Source organism: Erinaceus europaeus, chromosome 14 (assembly GCF_950295315.1).
Source record: "Erinaceus europaeus chromosome 14, mEriEur2.1, whole genome shotgun sequence".
Classification (NCBI taxonomy): domain Eukaryota; kingdom Metazoa; phylum Chordata; class Mammalia; order Eulipotyphla; family Erinaceidae; genus Erinaceus; species Erinaceus europaeus.
Window position 1 is genome coordinate 14,127,829 of NC_080175.1, and position 20,197 is coordinate 14,148,025.

General features: G+C 41.4%; 1 protein-coding gene across 1 annotated transcript in view; it reads right to left on the reverse strand.

Moving 5' to 3' along the window:
• Positions 1 to 6,737: 6,737 nt before the first annotated feature.
• Positions 6,738 to 20,197, reverse strand: part of CASP7 (caspase 7) — a 35,231-nt gene continuing 21,771 nt past the window's right edge. Inside the window, exons 3-7 of the mRNA XM_016186816.2 lie at positions 11,969 to 12,108; positions 11,416 to 11,544; positions 8,989 to 9,164; positions 8,488 to 8,617; positions 6,738 to 8,308 (exon numbers count right to left, since the gene is read on the reverse strand). Coding sequence (XP_016042302.1) covers positions 8,079 to 8,308; positions 8,488 to 8,617; positions 8,989 to 9,164; positions 11,416 to 11,544; positions 11,969 to 12,108 — 805 coding nt within the window. The 3' untranslated portion in view covers positions 6,738 to 8,078. The remainder of the gene's footprint in view (positions 8,309 to 8,487; positions 8,618 to 8,988; positions 9,165 to 11,415; positions 11,545 to 11,968; positions 12,109 to 20,197) is intronic.

Below are 20,197 nucleotides of genomic sequence, written 5' to 3' on the forward strand. Positions count from 1 at the left end.
ACTTCCTTTTCTCCTCTTCACATGCAAACAGTTATTTACAACTTTCTGCATATCAGGCATTATTTTAGCTTGCCAGACTTTATTTCACTCACTCTTCTAGGCTTGCTTCTGCTTGAAGGTAGAGGGAAAGAAGACTGGAGAGGTGGAGGACTTTCTCGAAGTTGTAGCACTGTGCAGTACCAACACTGAATTTGAACAGGGCTACCTGACTCTTTTCTTTTTAACCAGCATGTGAAGCAAACAGGATGGAGCCAAGAGTCTTGTGGCTTTGCTGTTCAAGTTTTCCAACTTGTTCTGTTTAATTTTCTGGCTTTCGGAAGCACCCTTACACAAACTTCTTTCAGGCCATGTGGGTGGCCCAGTAGACTAGAAGTGTTGACATATAGCAATCCATAAGATGCAGATGTATTTTTAGAAACCTTATTTTTAACTCAAGGAAGAAAAAGAAGTGTCACCCACAAAACTCTTGAAGGGAGACTTGTGCAGTCAGCCAGCAAAGTAAACACCAAATCAACCCACCGGCAATGTTCTTTAAATACATTTGCAGAGTCTAAGGGACAAATAGTTTATGCTGATTCTGGGTAACCAGCCACGAATACAATGTGTGAGTCTTTTTTTTTTTTTTCAAGTGTTCCATATCTTTTTTGGTATAAACTACCCCATGTGCTTTAGCAATCGGTAAATATTTGTATAATTAATGTATGCTGGCAAATGTCTCAAGAGGATAGCAGACTTCATAATGCCAAGCAGAATTGTAATCTGCAACACAAAAGAAAAGGAATTTGTCTCTCTCATCTCCTTGCTTAAAAACTGTCAGCACTTAATACAGCTGGAAGCTTTGGAAAATATAATTTGCAAAAGCTGATTTGGCTAAGCTTTGAAGAAGTGGTCCTATACACTTCTGTTTTAAAAAATTCACTTGAGAATTATTTTTTCTTTTGCTTCCCCTAACACTTAACACTAATTGAGCTCCTATTGAGTTCTGAAAAAAGTCGCAGAAAGAAGATTCTTAGCAAGTGTCAGTCATGTTCCCTTGTGGCATCTACAAGGTCCTAGGTGGGGAGAAGGAGAGCTCAAGTGGCCCGTTTTTTGTCTAGAAATGATTGCTGAGTGACTCAAGAGGTAGACGGTGTGCCTGGTGACAGCAGCTGGGGAAGTCAATGCACCTGTAACCCTCTATGTGAACTATTTGCTCTTCTGCCCTTCACCGGTACGTCACAGCCATCCTCAGGAAGTTGACTTGGGCTAGAAGTTACAGACCAACTTTTGGACAGTCCTGGAAAAAAAAGGCTCTTTAGCTCTGAGCACCTTTGTGTCTTGAATCCTTAGTCATTTAATCTGGAGGGAGGAAACTGAGTTGGGTGTTATGGAGTAAAGGAATGTGTGCATCCTCACTTCACCACGAAATCACAGGTTGAAATTCCAGCACACCCTCACGTGATAACATTATGAGATGGACCTTCTTAAAGAATTACTGCTGTTATAAATTCTTTTGTCCTCTTGTCACATGAGGAAACAGTGAGAAAAAGGCTGTGGGTAAGCTAGGAAGAGGGAGGACCCTCACAAGACATACAATCTGCTTCCCTTTTATCTTGGATTTCCCAGCCTCCACAATTGAGAGATAAGTCCATGTTGTTTAAGCCACTGTCCATGGCAGTAACACAAATGGACTAAGGCAGTGGGGCACTGAGAATATCCAATGTGTTGCTGACGCTCTGCTGGTCTTTGCTAGCTATTGGATCCAGCTTCCGCTGTGCCTTGCAGTTATTACAAGATTCTTTAAGCTTCCGTGAAAAACAGCTTGTTCTAGGATCATCGATATCAGAATCTCTGGGAAGGTTGGTTATACATGCTGATTCTTGGCCTGCACACCTAAAATAGTGAAGTACAAAAGTTTGGGGTGGGACACAAGAGTCTGCTTCATAAACAAATTCTCTAGAATTCTCAGCTGTCCTCAAGCTTGGGAATCAAACCATCTTCTACCTGCTAACATTTATTTGCCCTTTTTCTGCTATCTCCTCTCTGTCTTACTGGGGAACTGAAAGAGAAGAGAATTTATAAGATACTTCTTCTGAGAACTTCTCTCTGTACTCTTAGCTAAAAGAGCATCACCTCATCTATTTTCCAAGGGAATATAGACACACCTCTGTGAGAGTCACTATTTTACTGGTGTGAGAATTGTTTATTTTCCTGGGAGAAAGCATTCCTTCTTGGTCACCTTTTTAGTATTCCTTCCCATACAACACCTGAAATTTAGCAGGACTCTTTACTGTCTGTTGCACAAATCAATCTTTGTAGTATCCAGGAGTCTGCACTTTTTAAAAGATAATTTTATATAAGCCTGGTTAAGTGCTTATATTATAGGTTCAAGCTCCTGGGTTCCAACTGCAAGGGGGAAAGCTTCACAAGTCCCTCTGTCTTTCTATACCACCCCCCTCAATTTCTCTCTGTCTCTATCCAATAATAATTAAATGAATGAATAATATTTTTAAAAAGCTTACTTTAAAAGTATTTTTAAATAAATGTTATTATTGACTTAACAGGATTTACAAGATTATAAGAAGTTGTGGTATAATTCTACATAACTCCCACCACTAAAGTTCTGTGACGTTACCTCCTCCAACAGTAACCATCATAGTTCTCCCAAGATCATACATACGGGCTGACCATATATATATATATTCATATATATATTCTCTTTTCAAGTTCATGAGTTTCAATTCTCTATAATCTACATCTGAGTAAAATCATCCAATAGTTGTCTTTCCTAAGCATAATTATTATTTCCATTCACTTTGTCTTTTTCCTGAATAACACAATATAGTCTTTTTTTTTTAACTACCGAGTACTTTTTTTTTTGGGGGGTGGGGGTGGTCCCTTGGTGCTGGCACTATGAATTCACTGTACCTGGCAGCCATTTTTTTCTTTTTTCATTTTTTTTTTTTTTTAGTTAGGACAGAAGGAAATTGAGAGAGGATGGGGAGATAGGGAGAGAAGAGAAAGATAGATACTTTCAGACCCGCTTCACTGCTTGTGAAGTGTACCAGATGCAAGTGGGGAGTGGGGTTTTGGACCCAGGTCTTTGTACTAGTCCTTGCCCATAGTACTTACTGTGTTCACTTAACCAGGTACACCACTGTCCAACCCCCAACTATGAGTAGTGTTCCATTGATATGCCCCATGGATTCCTTTTTTTAAAATAGAACTTTAGAAAAGTTTTTATTATCTTTTTTGAATAGAGACATGTTCCCCTCTTCCAGCCTTTCTATAAGCTTCATGTCACCACCTTTTCACCACTAATACCACCACCACTACCATCCTCTTTGAGTCTGCATTTCATTGAGTAATGTGTTATGATAGCCTACGGTTATATGAATATTAAATGACCAAGTGGAAGGGCAGGGAAGGCCACAGGTGACAACACAGAGCTAAAGTTTGAAAAACTAATAGTTAAAAGCAGCTGGGATAACCCTGGAATCCTCAGCCAAATGTTTGATGTCATGCGCATTGAGATACCATTTAAACAAGTGTAACCTGGACCTCATAGAGTAGAACAAACCTGACAGACTTGTTTATACTTCCTTCTCTTTCTTCAGCTCATCCTGCACCCTGGGTCCTCTGTGATGATCACCAGATCACAAGAAATGCTCAGTCTGGGATCTCTGCAGTCACCACCCTGTGTGCCTTCCAAATTTAAATCCCTTGACATCTTTTGGCTTTAGAAGCTTAAAACAAATGTACTTGAATGATTGTCATACTATAAATATTTATAGGACCATCTGAACCAGAACTCCTTCCAGAGCCAATTCATCATATTTAGCTCTCAAGTCTCCATGTCCATCTTGTGTATTTTCGGAGGGCTATTCATGCATGAAGCCGAAGGCTAATGGCGTTCCCATGTCCACATCACTACTGCAGTGCTGGCTGGGGCCATCAGAATTATTCTTGTTGTGTTTGTTTAATGACTGATAAATGAGAAATAACTGTTTGCCATCAAAACCAAAACGAAGCCCTAAGCTCTATCCAAAGGTTGGTCTGTGTGGCCTGAGGGACTCTGACAGGGAGAAGAAGTGATTCCTCATGTATTGGGGAAAATTACAGGCCAAGTTTGTTCCCCATATGTCTCAAGGTTCATTACACATAAACTCAACAAAGAATTGAGGAAAAAGCATGATTATCAAAAATTTTAAACTTTATTCAGGAAAACCAAGAATTTCCACATGCGGGCCAAGAGAGAGCAAGAGCGACAGAGCCAGAGCACCATGCCCATAGGACTACCTTATAAACATCTAAGCTGCACCTACACTTCCTTTTTAAGCCACACCCCACCTGTTACCATGCCCATTTCCTGTGCAACAATTTCTTTCCCCCAAGCACACAGGTGTGCCTAGGAAACGTGTTCTGCATGGTGCAGCAGTGTCTGTGTTCCCCTAGGTAGTTCCTGTCATTTCTGACCTCAACATTGTGTTCATTAGACTCTGCAGCCAGGTGGGAAGAGACCAGTTCTGTAGCTTTAATGCCAAACAGCTCCTTCTGCCAAGGGAAACATGCCTCCCTTAATCCATTCTGTTTACATTGGGGTTTTAAGGCTACACTTCACATACACAGGTACTTTGAAAACATATCAACACTCCTATAACTCTAACGTAGGTATGAGAAACTGGAGGTGAAAAGGTATCTTTGGGCTGGGAGCCAGGCGGTGGTAGACCTGGTTGAGCACACATTATAATGTGCAAGGACCTGGGCTTGAACCCCTGGTCCCCACTTTCAGGGGGGAAGCTTTGCAAGTGGTGAAGCAGAGATGCAGATGCAAGCATCTCTGTTTCTTTCTCTCTGTCCCCCTATTCACTTGATTTCTGTCTGTATCCAATAAATAATATTTTTTAAGTTAAAAAGGTATCTTTGGAGACTGAGGATACCTAGTGTTTCTAGTTCTTTGGCAATCTTGCAATTATAATACCCTTTATTGTACAGAGAAAAATCATAGGAAATAGGGAATTTACAAGATGAACCCTTATGAAGGTCATTCTATCAAACCCTGGGTTGCTGGTTTCCGCTGTTTCAGAGAAGGGAAGGGGCAGGTAGTAAGATTTCATGTGTGTGACCTTTACCGTTGGCATAAAACAATTCATATATACCCATTAATACAACTCTCCTACCTGCCATCTACCAACCTGCTTCAGTGGTTTATGGGACAATCACTCAGGGAAGATCTTAAAATTGACTTGAATGTAGTGACAGTGGCCACTTAGACTCGGAGAAAGGCACATATGAGGAAAAACAAAGAGAAGCTCAGATTTGAGCCCATGATGTCAGTGAGGACAGTGAAGACACTGTCAGAGTTCAGTGTCTACCTACATGACAAGGGCAGTGCTTCGTCTGTTGCTCCCACAAGGAGTGGAGGGTGTGTGTGTGTGTGTGTGTGTGTGTGTGTGTGTGTGTGTGTGTGTGTGTCTGAGGGGGGAGGTTTGCATGTGGTGGTTCTCTACAACAACAGGAACTGAGAGTGTACATTTACAACAACTGAGTTCTCTTTTAGGATAAGTTCACCAGCACTTCCTATTTTAAGAGCAGAAAGCTTAGGGATGAAGGTGTAGGTGATGCAAAGGACTTTCATGCCTGAGGCACAGCAGTCCCAGGTTCAATCCCCAGTCCCCAATGGCCAGAGCTGAGCTGTGCTCTGGTCTCTGTATCTTTCTTTCCATATCCCTTTCCCACTAAAATAAAAAAATATTTTTTTAATGGAGGTATGACTATGTACCCAACCTAGATAGGATTGCTAATCAAGGTAAATAAGACTGTCTATTCAGGGAGGTGTTCAAGGACAGAAGCTTTTTCAAGGACACTTTTTTGTTTGTTTTATGTGGTGCCTATGGACAAGTCTAGAGACCCAGGCATGCGTGTTCCACTTAGACACAACTTCAACTTTTTCATTTTTATTTAGAGAAAAGGATACAGAGAGGAGGAAGGGTGAGGTAGAAGAGAAATACCACACCACTAATTACCCATACCACAGGACTGTTCAACCATCCTGTAATTGCTCAGAAAATTAAAAAAAAAAAATCCCTGACATTTGAGATCATTTCTCCCCAAGAAAACATACAAGGCAAGGGCCAAGCATACTCACTGCAGTGCACAAGAACTCAGGTTTAAGCCCCTGCTTCCCATCTGTAGGGGGAAAGCTTCACCAGTGGTGAAGCAGGGCTTCAGGTATATCTCTCTGTTTCCCTATCTCCCCCACCCCTGTGAATTTCTATCTTTATCTGATAAGCAAATAAAATAAAAGGAAAGAAACATACAAGGCAAATAACTAAATTAACTTTTGAGAATCTGATCTATTTCAGATGGTGGGAAAATTTTTTACTAACTGTTTCTAAGTCAGTGTTCTTATTAAGAATATATTTGTAAACCATCTGATTTTGTTTCCAAACTCATAAATGGCAGCCCAATCACAAGCAGTTTTATTCATTGATTTACCCTTTGTGTCGACAGAAGCAAAGCACTGATACTTTCTTCAATGTAGTGGGGGCTAGACTTGAACCTGGGCCATGTATATGTCAAAACAGCACAGTACCACGTGAGCTATTTCAATGATCCTATTTAACTTAGTTTTTGTAACTTAGTGTTTCAGATTCCAAAGCAACATGAATTATGTTTTCTGTTGAGGTCATGTCAGGAGAGCCAGTTCCCATCCTTTCTCCATCATCTTAACTTAAAAGGCAAACACATTGAGTAGGTTAGGAATTAAGCACCAAATTTTAATCAATAAATAGAAACATTTGTCCACTGACCAGTCATTAGGCTGAATAAAACAGCAATTTGTCAGAAATCTAAATCACAGTACCACCTTGAAAAGAAAGTGCAAAGTTATTTGTCATAAATTTCCCCCCATTTACAGAATTATAAGTTAACAAAATTTTTATTCAGTATAAGACTTGGACTCATCTTTTAAAAAGTTCTAGGTATTTTTTATTTTCTGAAAGCTAAAACAGATTACTTTGCACACAGCAGGTAAAATGTTGATTGACAGCTCAATGAATAAATTATTGAATGGATGAACTACTGAGTATCAGGGAATCTGATTACTTCTGTTCATGTCAGAGGCCAGGTTTATATCCATTTCCTCTTTCTCTCCAGCCTCACTAGCCCTTGCTTTGCAGTGGTTTGTGGGAAAATCACATTTCTCAGGGATCTTGCAGACTGGCTCTTCCAGGTAGATCTGGAAGGGTAAGCTACTGGAAGAAGAAAGGGCAGGAGAGGTACTTCTTCATATCTGACTCACCTGGGATTGCCCCATGTCAGGCGTGGCTATGTCACTGCCATGGCACCATTTCTCACAACCCCTGGTGGTCCTGGTTACTACCAAGCTCCCCCAGAATGGTTCTAGCACCTGTGAAGGGGTCCCCACTTCTAGACTCTGGAATACACATCACTTCATAATTCTAGATGACATCAGCTTCACTTTTTCCTAGTTTCTCTCTTATCATCTATGCAAGTCTCTCCCCACTATTAATGCCTAGAATGGGTTCTGTCTTTCTGACAAAATCTTCACTAGTACATATTATATTCAGTAAACTTCTCCCTCCCTCTAATTTACTGTGCAATTTCTGCATGAGAATCTACCATAAGCCAAAGACAAATTGTTCAAAGCACATGTAAGAGGCTTTTTTTTTTTTTTTTTGGTAATGGACAAGTTACTTTCTGTCAAGTACTGGCCTTCCTTTGTCAAGTGAGGGTATTACCCTGATGGCACACTAAAGTCACCACCACACAGAGGATACAGTAAAGAGGCACCTACAGAGGTTATTTTTGTTGTATATTCCAAGCACAGCAACAAAGAGAAACAGAGAACCTAAGAGAAAAATTACAAAGCCATGAATGGATAACATTATAAACAAGAGTTTCTGAAATTCAGACAGATAAGACAGCATCCAAAAGTTTTTCCCCTGTTGAATCAACACATATGAAGTTAAAATTCAATTAAAACTCAACATTCCTTTAGATTTTTTCCAAACATTTCAAGAACAACAAGGAAAAATCGGATTCATGGCAAGGAAGAACCAGAGGTTTTCCAGCAGCTATTTGTGGAAGTAGAGTTCCTTGGTGAGCATGGAGACCACGCATGGGATCTGTTTTTTGTTGTTCAAGTCTGGGTTGTCAGTCCTGGACTGGTAGTGCCTGGCCACCCTGTTGTTCACTCTGGTGAGGATCTGCATGATCTCCAGGCTTTTCCCATGCTCCTCCAGGATGGAACAGAGGGCCTGCATGAACCATGAGCCGCTTCCTGGGCTCCTCCATGAGTAATAACCTTTAGTGAGTGGAGAAAGGACAATATAGTTAGATTCCCTACAGACAATGAGAGCTGGTGGCTGGGGGGTCATCAAAACTGCACTTCTCGAGTGATGTGGCTTCAGTCTGTTCACAAGGCCCAAAGGGTATTTTAACAGAGGAATGGCTTGGTGTGGTTGCATACAGCAAACATTATACCTGGAACTGTAGAATAAGCGAAGAGAAAATCAGCTTCCACTGGAATTTTACACCGGTAGTTCTCATCCATGTCACCGATGGGCCCTGAGTCAGCCTGGATCCCATCATCGAGGTCTGTTCCCCGGCAAGCCTGAATATCAGAAGCACAGTTCACTCTAGGGAGTGGGAAGCAGATATGTGTGTGCTTCTCACTGCTGTGTGCCAGAGTCCAAAACTGAGCTTGGCATGCTCTGACAACTCAGGATGAATAAATGAATGAATTTGATATAAAATTAGTAAGCAGAGCAAATAAAAGTACTACAGTGTTTTAAAGAAGTGCTCATATAATTTGTGGCCCAATGTAAATACATATTCCACGTACTTCGAGGAAAAAAAAAATAAAAGATCCAAATTTGCATAACTGATTGAAAGAGCACCTGGTTTTGCAAAAAGGATAACAACCAAGCCACAAGTCACACTATCATCACCTCAACTGAACTCTGAGCTTTGAAAAGTGATTACCTGAATGAAGAAGAGTTTGGGTTTCTCTAAAAGAGTCTTGCACCTGTCCCCCCTAAAGTAGGATGTCAAGTCCTTGATTGGTATCATGTCATCCGTCCCATAAATTAAATTTTCTTCTCCGTGGCTTAGTAAGATGCAGGCAAAGCAGGCTGAGTTTTTGTGGTCCTCTTCGGAAGCTAAAAGGAAGTGTGAGTTCAACATTGAAAAGTTTGATGCTGAGGGTTGGCGACCCTCTGATCTCAATTCCCCTCCAGGCTGGTCTGGGGTAGTGGAGGTCCACTCTCCAGGGGGAAAAGTTCAGGGAAGAAAAGTTAGAGAGGGAAAGTTCTAGAATTCCTGCTCTGTCAGAAACCAGGCTGCCTCAGGAGGAAGCCTCAAATATGTGCAGAGTTCAGATGGCTGCTGGGAGGCAGTATGTTGGGGTGCTGAAGGGTGTGACTCTACTTTGATATGTTAGAACAGTGGGCAAGTTAACCATTCTGTGTGTTGTCTGGAAATGGGTTAAGTCAGTGCATACTTAATGAGTAACTATTTCAACAGTATATTCCATAATAAATATTGTGCTATTTGTTAAAGAAATCAATATATCATGTTAAATGAAACAAGTCATTCATTAAAGAAAAATATATTTTTGACATGATTCTTTTTTTTTTTTTTTTTTTTTTTTTTACCAGAGCACTGCTCAGCTCTGGTTTATGGTGGTGCAGGGGATTGAACCTGGGACTTGGGAGCTTCAGGCATGAGAGTTTCTTTGCATAACCATTATGCTATTTACCCCTGCAGAGAAAAATATATTTTTATGATTCTACTAACATGAATACCTTGAGTAGCAGAGCTCACAAAGGCAAAAAGGGGAATGATAGTTGCCTGAGGCTGGAAGGAGTTATATTTCAAAACTGACTGATTTTCACTTGTATAAAAGGGAAGGAATTCTGGAGATGGATGGTGATGATGGTGGCATAATCAAGAGTGTCACTCAAAGGCACATTTAAGATTTAAGAATGGAGAGGGAGATGTTGGTGTGCCTGGGTACACACATTACCATGTGCAAGGACCTGAGTTTCAGTCCTAGCTCCCCACTTGTGGGAGTGGAGTAGGGGGAAATGCTTCGCAAGTGGTGAAGCAGGTGTTTCTCTCTTTCTATCTCTATCCCCCATCTCAATTTCTCTTTGTCCTATCAATTTAAAAACATTTTTAAAAGGCTGCTGGGAGTGATAGATTTGTAGTGCCAGCAGAGAGCCCCAGTGATTGCCCTGGGGCAGGGGGCAGAATGGTTAAGGGTCTTTGAGATAGCTCACTGAGTAAGTAAGGTGCATGCTTCGTCATGATATGGCTCAGGCTTAAGTCCTAGGGCCACGTGGAATGTCATGGTGTCCCTCCCTCTCTCTTTCTCTTCATCTGAATGAAAAAGTAGTCCAGGAGAGGTGAAATCATACATATGTAAGACCTCCTCAAAATATAATGATCAAAACAATATGCTTTTTATTCTATGATTTTATCTTAATTTCAAAAGTAAAATGAAAAGAATTTAAAAAAAAAAGATCAATGGCCAATTTAGGTAGTGAAGAAGGGAACCATAAATTACTTAGCTGGCAGACTCAGCTCAGACTCACATAAGGTTCTGGTGACTTCTTCCCTTTCCTTCCCTCCCACCTCTATTCCTTCCCTCTTTCCTTGCTGCACAGCTAAGAAATGTAGTAGTGGCTTGGATTGTGTACCTAATAACTACTTAAAATCCCGGTATAATAAGATACTCAGTTATTTCTAGAGAGACCACACCACCAGGTGTGGAGAGGGAGAGACCACACCACCAGGTGTCCTTAGATTTAGTGGGGTTGGGCTTGAACTTAGGTTGTACACATGAGAAAGCAGTACACTCTTCAAGTGAGCTATCTTGCTGGTCCAGGTAAGGCCTTCAAATACTTGGCCCAAAATGCCAGAAGACCTTCCAGTGGCATCCATTAGATAGTGTGACGTAATAGGAACACCATTGTTTTGCAGGCTTCATTTTCAGTTCTGTCCTTGCTGACAGTACTTTCACTATGTCCTGAATCCTCCCAAAAGCTCTGCTGTCAACATTACAATAATATTCTATTGGCCAGCATTGCAGGGGCTTGTGTTAAAGACAGAGCCCTATAGTTATATGTGCATGTGCTGTGGAGTGAAGTAAGGTTGTTCTGATATACACGGGGATTGCTGTTCTCTCTCTGCCACCAGGGAAAAGTTGACGCAAGCTCCTCTGTCAGAAAGATTTAGATTTGTTACTTCCTGAAGAAGTTTCCCAAAACAGAGACCATTCTACAGATACAGAACCCACTTCTCCTGCTGTAACAGAAGCCAATTTGATCTTGGAGATGGGGTTTGGAGGAGCTGGGAGACTAGCTGAGGTGCCCTTCCTGTCTGGAGAGGAGAGGAGAAGGTGCTTACCTTGTTTCAGCAACTCTTGCATCCGGGCGCAAGAGCAGTCATTATAGACGGACACTTCAAAACCCAGGTTTCTGAAGCACTTGAGAAGGTCCTGGGCATCTTTGTCAGTTCCTTCTCGAACACCCATCCCTGTGGAAAAATCAAGCCTGTTGCTGGAGATGAGTGCACTCTACCCAGGCTGGCAATTGCATGCTAGCATTCACAGTGCCACTGCCAAGGTCATAATTTAGGTGAGCTGTTGACATAAGAAGCAAACTCCAAGGACAGAGCAACTTGGCTTTCCATGGGCTTCGCCTGCTCTCAGCTCTGGCACCCACAAAGGGCTCCCCAGCCATTTGATCCCACCTTTACTAATGGACATAGTGGTTTCTTAGTTTGAAAGTTCCCAATTTTCCTTACTCTTTTCTCTCTGGACACACAGACTGCATCTGCAGAGGGGTTGTCACAGCTGATGGGCACAGCACTGACCCCATGAATGGCAGACTCAAGTCTTATCACAAGTGAAGACACTGGAAGGGGATATGGAAGGTCGGCGCATGTCCATCGTACCTACCTGTTTTCCTCTCAAAGTTTTTGTTGTTGATTATGATACACTTGCCCACATTCTCAAAGTTCATGTCATACTGATAAGAAGACACTTGCTCTTGGGGTAAAGTTTTGGTAGAGCTTGATTGAGAAGCTTCTCTCTTTTTCCTGTTGGGGAAATATAAAGTCAGTCAGGGATGACAGAAGATATTTGTCTCTTGATTTTACTACTGGCATAAAAGAGGTGTCCATGAAAATGGTAAGACTGAAGGTGGGGAGGAGGCTCTGTTTAATTCTCATACCTAATGATTCATATTTATAAAAGAGAGAGATTGAGCACTGTTCAACTCTGTCGTTCTGCATACCTGTGACCACGTGCATGCAAATCCTGTACACTATTGAGATACCTAGTCCTTAATCATCACATCTTCAATGAAAAGGGTATCCTATTTAATGCCATTAAGTGCTAGAGGAATGTAGATTAAATTCTCAATGCACATCAGTAAGTATTCACCCTGATGAGCATGTTTAGCACCCAAAATAACCACATGTTACTGGTGGGAGTCTATTTTTGCCCCCTACTGTACAAAATAAATAGCAGGATCTATCTCTCCATCTACTAAAACTGAATGTAGACATGTCTTATACATAGGGAAACTTCGCTCGAGTACAGAGAACAAGGAAGAGCGAACATGTTTACCCTAACACAGGTCCATGTGTGCTCGTACACAGTAATAGCCTCAAACAGAAAAAAAAAAAATCCCAATGTCCATTTAGCTGAATGAATGAACTATGGAATACTCAGGCTGTAATGCCATATCCCAAAGTGAATGAACAAGCTATGACAACATGAAGACATACAGATAATTTCACACATATAATTGTGAAATTGGGTAAAAAAAAAAAAAAAGGTCATACAATACATATTGCATAGCTCCATTCTGAAGTTCCATGAGTACCTGGCATTATGGCATTAGTGGTATAGAGGTGGTTCTCTCTATGGGAAGGGGCTTGAAACTAAAAGGACACAAGGACTTTTTCAGAAGCTGATCATATTTTGTTTTGTTACATGGATGCTGACTAATGAATCCCTCAGTGGAAATTCAGAGGTATGTGCCCTATTCTTTGTGAATATTATAATTCAATTAACATTGATGCCCTAACTTAGCTATTACAGACCACTATGCACTTGCACTTAGCCTATGCAAAGGGCCATTACTGCATAAGCAGCTCACTGTTGAGTAAGGTTGTCTTCTCAGGGCCCATCAATGAAGAAGGGGAGAGTTGTCAGCAGGAGGTAGGCTCCGTTAAGGAGTCATTTCTTCCTTCCAGGCCACAGGAGAGAAGATGAGTCAGAGCAGAGTGGTTTCTGCACTGTTCAAGGGCACTCTGTGCAAGGAGGAGGACTCATTTCCTTATTGCTGCCCAGTCACTGATGCTTACTGAGATGTTCTCTCCTTATGTTAAAATAACTGCAGTATTTCACAAGCACATAAAATACATCATGTGAGGTAGGTAAAGAGGGTGTATCATCCCCATTTCACTGGCAATAATAACCATAGTTAACATTTTCTTTTCTTTCCTTTTTGTAAAAAATTTAAAAAAATATTTATTTATTCTATGTTTCCCTTGTTGTTTTATTGTAATTATTATTGTTGTTGTTATTGATGTCATCGTTGTTGGATAGGACAGAGAGCAATGGAGAGAGGAGGGGAAGACAGACACCTACAGACCTGCTTCACCGCTTGTGAAGCAATTCCACTGCAGGCAGGGAGCCAGGGGCTCCAACCAGGATCTTTATGCGGGTCCTTGCGCTTTGTGCCACGTGTGCGCTTAACCTGCTGTGCTACCACCTGACTCCCTCCTTTTTTTTTTTTAAATTACTGTCAGGGTTATCACTAGGGATCAGTGCCTGCACAATGCCTGCACACCGCTTAATGATTTTTTTTTTTTGTCCTTTTCTTCTTTGGCAGATTTAGTGAGAAATGGAGAAGGAAAAAACGGATGGGGGAGAAAGGGAGAGACACTTACAACACTACTCCACTGCTTGTGAAGCTTCTCCCTTGCATGTCGACACCAGGGGCTTGAACTTGGGTCTTCACACACAGTAGTAACTCTACTGAGCACACCATCCCATTGTCAGAGCCTCTAGCTAGCATTTTGTTTTTGACATCTGATAGGTACTTCTCAAAGTGCTTAATACATGCAGTCTTAAGTTTGGTAAGTTGGAGTTCACAGCTTCTGCACAAAAAAGTCCTTCAGGATATAAAATTCCACTTTCCGAGAGAGGCAGGCTGGGAGTATGGATCGACCAGTCAACGCCCATGTTCAGCGGGGAAGCAATTACAGAAGCCAGACCTTCCAACTTCCGCATCCCACAATGACCTAGGGTCCATGTTCCCAAAGCTATCAGGGGAGGGGATGGGATATGGAGATCTGGTGGTGGGAATTGTGTGAAGTTGTACCCCTCCTATTCTATAGTTTTGTTAATGCCTCCTTTTTTGAATAAATAAATAAATTTTAAAAATTCTACTTTCATCTTCTGCAATACAAATTATTTTTACAAGAATTTAGAATGGTAGAAGGGTAATACATAAGCTGTGGGTTTTTTTTTTTAGGCTGCCATTAGCCTACTCTCACAGATGAACAGAGTCAAATTAGTGAACATCTTTTATAAGAAAAGCAGGCTTGAGGATAAGCCACATGAGAAAGAATGTGTCTTATCTTTCTCTCCCCCCTCTCTGTCTTCCCCTCCTTTCTCCATTTCTCTCTGTCCTATCCAACAACGACGACAACAATAATAATAACTAAAACAATAAAACAACAAGGGAAACAAAAGGGAATAAATGAATAAATATAAAAAAGAAAAAGAAAAGAACTGTTTCTGTCATATTAGAATCTGGAAATTATTAGTTTTTTAAAAAAGGAAACCAGATAGAGGAAATACACTTGAAAATAAATTCTTTCCATGATTACAAAAAGTACGTTATAATTGAGTATAAATTGTTATTCTTTTCTTTGGTAAGGACAAATGCCTATAGCTATTATGTTTCTACATGTCTTTTTTTTTTCAAAATGAATTACATATTTACTTCCTCTTGAAATTTTAGTCAGTCAATATTATTTTTTCCCTTATAATCAAAGTAGACTTTTTGTTAAATCCAGGTCTTCCCAGGCCACTGATCTAAGAAACCAATGATCAATTCTATCCCCTTGAACTTATTTTCCTAAGAGATGCCAGCCTTGGAAAAAACTTCGTCTATTCTTTACTTTGGGAAAACTAACCCTTAGGATTATCTTAGGGCTGAAAAGAGACAGCATAATAGTTATGCAAATATACATTCATGACGATGTTCCAAGGTCTTAGGTTCAATCCCCAGTATGGCTATAAGGCAGTGCTCTGGTCTTTCTTTGTCCTCACCTTGTACCTCTCTTACATTAAAATAAAACAAATAAAGGATGAGTTTAAGCATGTAGCTGGAAATAACTACAACTACAGAGAAAGCATCAAGGGCAAAGTTCCAGGAAAAGAAAGAATGGGTGAAAGTTCACTGTGTATAGGTGTAGGTGTAGTAGGTGCAGGTGTAGTAGGTGTAGGTGTAGTAGGTGTAGTAGGTGTAGGTGTAGTAGGTGTAGGTGTAGTAGGTGTAGTAGGTGTAGTAGGTGTAGTGTAGTAGGTGTAGGTGTAGAAGGTGTAGATGTAGTAAGTATAGTAGGTGTAGGTGGTATAGGTGTAGGTGTAGTAGGTGTAGGTGGTATAGGTGGTGTAGGTGTAGGTGTAGATGTAGTAGGTGTAGGTCTAGTAGGTGTAGGTATAGGTGGTGTAGGTGTAGATGTAGTAGGTGTAGGTCTAGTAGGTGTAGGTGGTGTAGGTGTAGTAGATGTAGGTGTAGTAGGTGTAGGTGTAGGTATGAAAATCCACCTGGCCAGAGAGGTAGCTCTGAGGGTAGAGTGCAGGATTTGCAAGCAAAAGGCCCTGAGTTTGATGCTCAGCATCATATATGCAGAGGAGAGGGGTCCTCTGGTCTTCCTTGCTGCCATTACATAAATGAATAAATCTTAAAAAAAATAAATGAGACTCTTAAGAGATTAGAGTCTGCTACCTAATAGTCGTGAATTCCTGGTGCCACTCTCCTAGGGACCTGTGAGAGCAGTGTGGTTATTTCCAATTTTATAACTGTTGCAAAACTGATCACAAGTAGGTATGTTTCACCTTGAGAAGGGGTAGCTGAGTTCTGGGAGAGGCAACTACTTAGGGCAGCACCCAGCTGCTGATTCTGAAGGGACACAGGACAACCACTTTGCATATTTTTTATTGGGGGATTACTGGTTTATAGTAAATAAAGTCATTGATATATGTGTAAAATTTCTCAGTTTTCTATAAAACACTCTCATCCACTGCCCCCCCTCCACCATAGTCATTCCTTTCTCTCTCTTTCTCTCTCTCTCTCTCTCTTGCACTAGTCAGCTTTGCTTTATGGTGGAGCAGAGGATTGAACTTGGGACCTGGGACTCTCAGGCATGACAGTCTGTTTGCATTTTGCATAGCCATTATGCTATCTCCCCCACCCCATCTTTCTCTTTCTGGCTGATCTTACTTAGCATGATTTCTTCAAACTCCATCCAAGATGAAGTGTCAATTTCTTTTGTATGTGACACTGACTACTACAAGGTTCATGCCACTCCCAGAAAATTGACCATTCCTAATTTGCTAAGTTATTAATTAACAATAATTTAATTTTAAACCAGTACACTGGTCAACTCTGGCTTATGATGGTCCTGGGGACTGAAGCTATATCTCTTAGCTTCAGGAATGAAAGGATTTTTGCATAACCATTATGCAATCTCCCTAGCCCACTAAGTTATTCTTAAGGGGGTCTGGCAATCACCAGAAAATGTTTCCACGTTAAATGAGATACGTCAGAATGAGAAGGAGAAATATGGGATGATCCCACTCACAGACAGAAGTTGAAAAACAAGAACAGAAGAGAAAACACAATGCAGAAGTTGGATTAGATTTGGTGTATTGCACAGAAGTAAAAGAGTCTGGGGTGAAGGGGAGTGTTTAGGTCCTGGAATGTAATGGCAGAGGAGGACCTGGGTGGGGGGTTAGAGTGTTATGTGGAAAACTGAGAAATGGTACACATATACCTACTACTGTATTTTACTGTTGGCTGTAAACCACTAATCCCCCCATAAAGGGAAAATGTTTACATAAAAAACAATAATAATAACATACTCAGACCAAAAAAATAATAATAACCATAAGTCTAGCAAATCATACCAAATAGGAACATTATACTTTCTGAGAATCAAGGAAAGCTGCAATCTGTATTTGGAAACACATTTGGATGCACAAGCTCCCCCCACACACACACACTTCTCTCGCTTCCAACTTTGAGCCTTAACAGCACTGCCTCAACTAACAGACACCGAGGCGGCTAGAAATTCATTCAATTAAGTCGCTTAGTCACTTATTCCTGTAACATTCAGAAACACAGAAACAAAGTCCACTCTGGCCTCTAGTTCCTGATTGAAGGATCAAAGACAGGGTCTCTAATCAAAGTCCCACAGTATTATAAAAAGGAGCAGGAAACTCTCAAAGTCCTGATGGGGTGATTTCCAACAAACAGTGCTATGCATGGAGCAAAACAAAGGGGGAGAACCATGAGAACAATGTGTACCTTTCGGGGAAATATACTATCTCTATATGCACTTGTACTTGAATATAATGAATGGCAGAGCGGGACGGCCTGGATGAAGAAACCCTCCACTACAATACAGCTGAGCAACTGTGGGGTGGTTATTGGATCGTCAGCTTCCTCTTCTGTAAAAAGAACAAAATTATGGTTTTTGCCTTAGAGCCTGTAAAACAATATTTAGAGCAGTGAACATCGTGTGTGGCGTGCAGCAACTGGTAAATAAATGCCATCACCATTACTCAGGCTGACTGTTGGGTTTCTTTACAAGCGGTGAACCGGTGAATCTGTTTTACTTGGGACCCAGAATGGGGCAGAAGGAAGAAGTGGGAGCAAGAATTTCCTTTGTATCTGGGAGTAGGTTTATTTTTCGTAAGATTTAAATTTAAAAAACAGGAGTTAGATGATGATGCACCTACTTGAGTGCACGTTACAATGCATAAGGACCTGGGTTCGAAAGCTTCGAGAGTGGTGAAGCATGCTGTAGGTGTCTGTCTCTCTCCTCCTACCCTCTTGATTTCTGGCTGTCTCTCTCCAATAAGTAAAGGTAATAAAAAAAATTCTTAAAATTTAAGAACATATTACTTCATAGTTAAAGATCATTTGTTGCACATGAATTTGAAAATTGGGCCCATTTTGAGGCCAGGTTAGTTCACTCTGGATTCACATATTTTAGTCAACTGTAGACGCTCCATTTCTTTCCCATTGTGTTTTTAGCCTTCCTCTCATCTTTAGAGCCTCTTCCTCTGTGTCAATTATGTAGTGATACATCCAGCCACAATAAGGATCATATTTTAATTACTTACTGCTTTGCATACGTTATCTCATGTAATCTTTACAACGGTGAGACATTAACCCCATTTAATATTAACCCAATAACCCTTCACGGAGAAAGATGGAATTAGCTTATCCAAGATGACAAAGTTAGATAAGAGGTAAAGTCCACGCTTTTTCTAAAGATTGATACCAGATCCCTGGCCCAGCATTTTCCCTGGCTGTTAGAATTTAGAATGCTGGGCCAACCTTGGGCGTTATTCAAACCTGCTCATACCCGCTGAGGTCTGAGGGCCTTGGCAGCAGCTGGTTCACCCACTGCGTGCGTTTTCTTGGCTTCAAACATTCACTGTTGTCACTTCTCTAGTTTCTAGTCCTGGGACCACTTTCTAAGGACCCTGCCTACTATTCTCACTCCTGCACTGGGCAGGCATCACCAGTTTGCTATCAAACTTTACTCTCCACATGAGGCATGGCTAGAAGGTCAAACAAGATATATCTTGGGAACCCAGCCTTCTAGAAGGTTCCCTGGGGCAGCTGTGAGTGACTCAGGGTCATACTCCTGAGAGTTATGACACCTGTAAGTCCCCCCCAGGCAGTGAGAGCATGGCTGAATCCCAAGTCAGAATGGCATCAGTCACAGAGCCCAAGTGCTCCCAGGAAATGCCACTCCATGAGGCACTGCCACCCTCACTCCCCCTTGGTGGCACCGCACTGGGCACTTGGTGGGTCCCTGGCATAGGCGTGGTGGAGTAGAAACTGACCATGGTCACAACCAGGGAAAGTGAGCTTGAAGAGGCCAGTCCCACCAGCTCAGAGCAAGCAGCTGTCTGTTTGGATATCAACTACTGGAACCAAGCACATTACCAGATAAACAACAGCTATCAGACAGCAGCATGGGCCTCCAGAGCTCCAAAGAGATTGCGCTAATTAATTAGCTAACTGCAGAAAGATGGCAGTCCTCCATGGCAACCTGGGTTCTCCCAGGGGTGGCAGCCCAGCAGGATATAGAAGGAGACTAAGAAATTTTGGATAGGGAGTCAGGCTGTAGCGCAGTGGGTTAAGCGCAAGTGGCACAAATAGGAAGGACCTGTGTAAGGATCCTGGTTCGAGCCCCCGGCTCCCCATCTGCAGCAGAGTTGCTTTGCAAGTGGTGAAGCAGGTCTGCAGGTGTCTATCTTTCTCTCCCCCTCTCTGTCTCCCCCCTCCTGTCTCCATCTCTCTCTGTCCTATCCAACAACAATGACAACAATAACTACAATAATAAAACAACAAGGGCAACAAAAGGGAATACATAAATAAAATAAATTTAAAAAAAAGATATTTTGGAAGAGCCAGATTAGAAACTCCTTACACTGGTGATTTTCTAAAAGTAGCTGTTCCTGTTACCTCAGGTTCAAGGCAAGCTTTCTAAAGAAGATGCCAGGACACACACAGACTGCTGGACCAAGGACCCTAAAATAGTGGAGATGCTGAGCTTCTCAAGTTTAGATCAATGAAAACAAGCCTTTCTGGAAGCTAACAAATATTATAAGCCATGGAAGAGCCGTCACACAAAAGAAGTAATATCATTAATATTTTTTACAGTGCTTTATAAAGTGTTAATCATGATGCTACTGACTCTGCAAATAAGAGACAAAGAAAGACTGAAAGCTGGTTACAGTATTTCCAAAATCAGATTCTGTCACTTTAATTCCTAAGTCTCCCCCCTCCCCACCTCAAGTTTTCTCCTTCCTGGGGCTAAGTCCCTGCTGAGTCTTTATCTTGGTTCTTTTACATTGTGA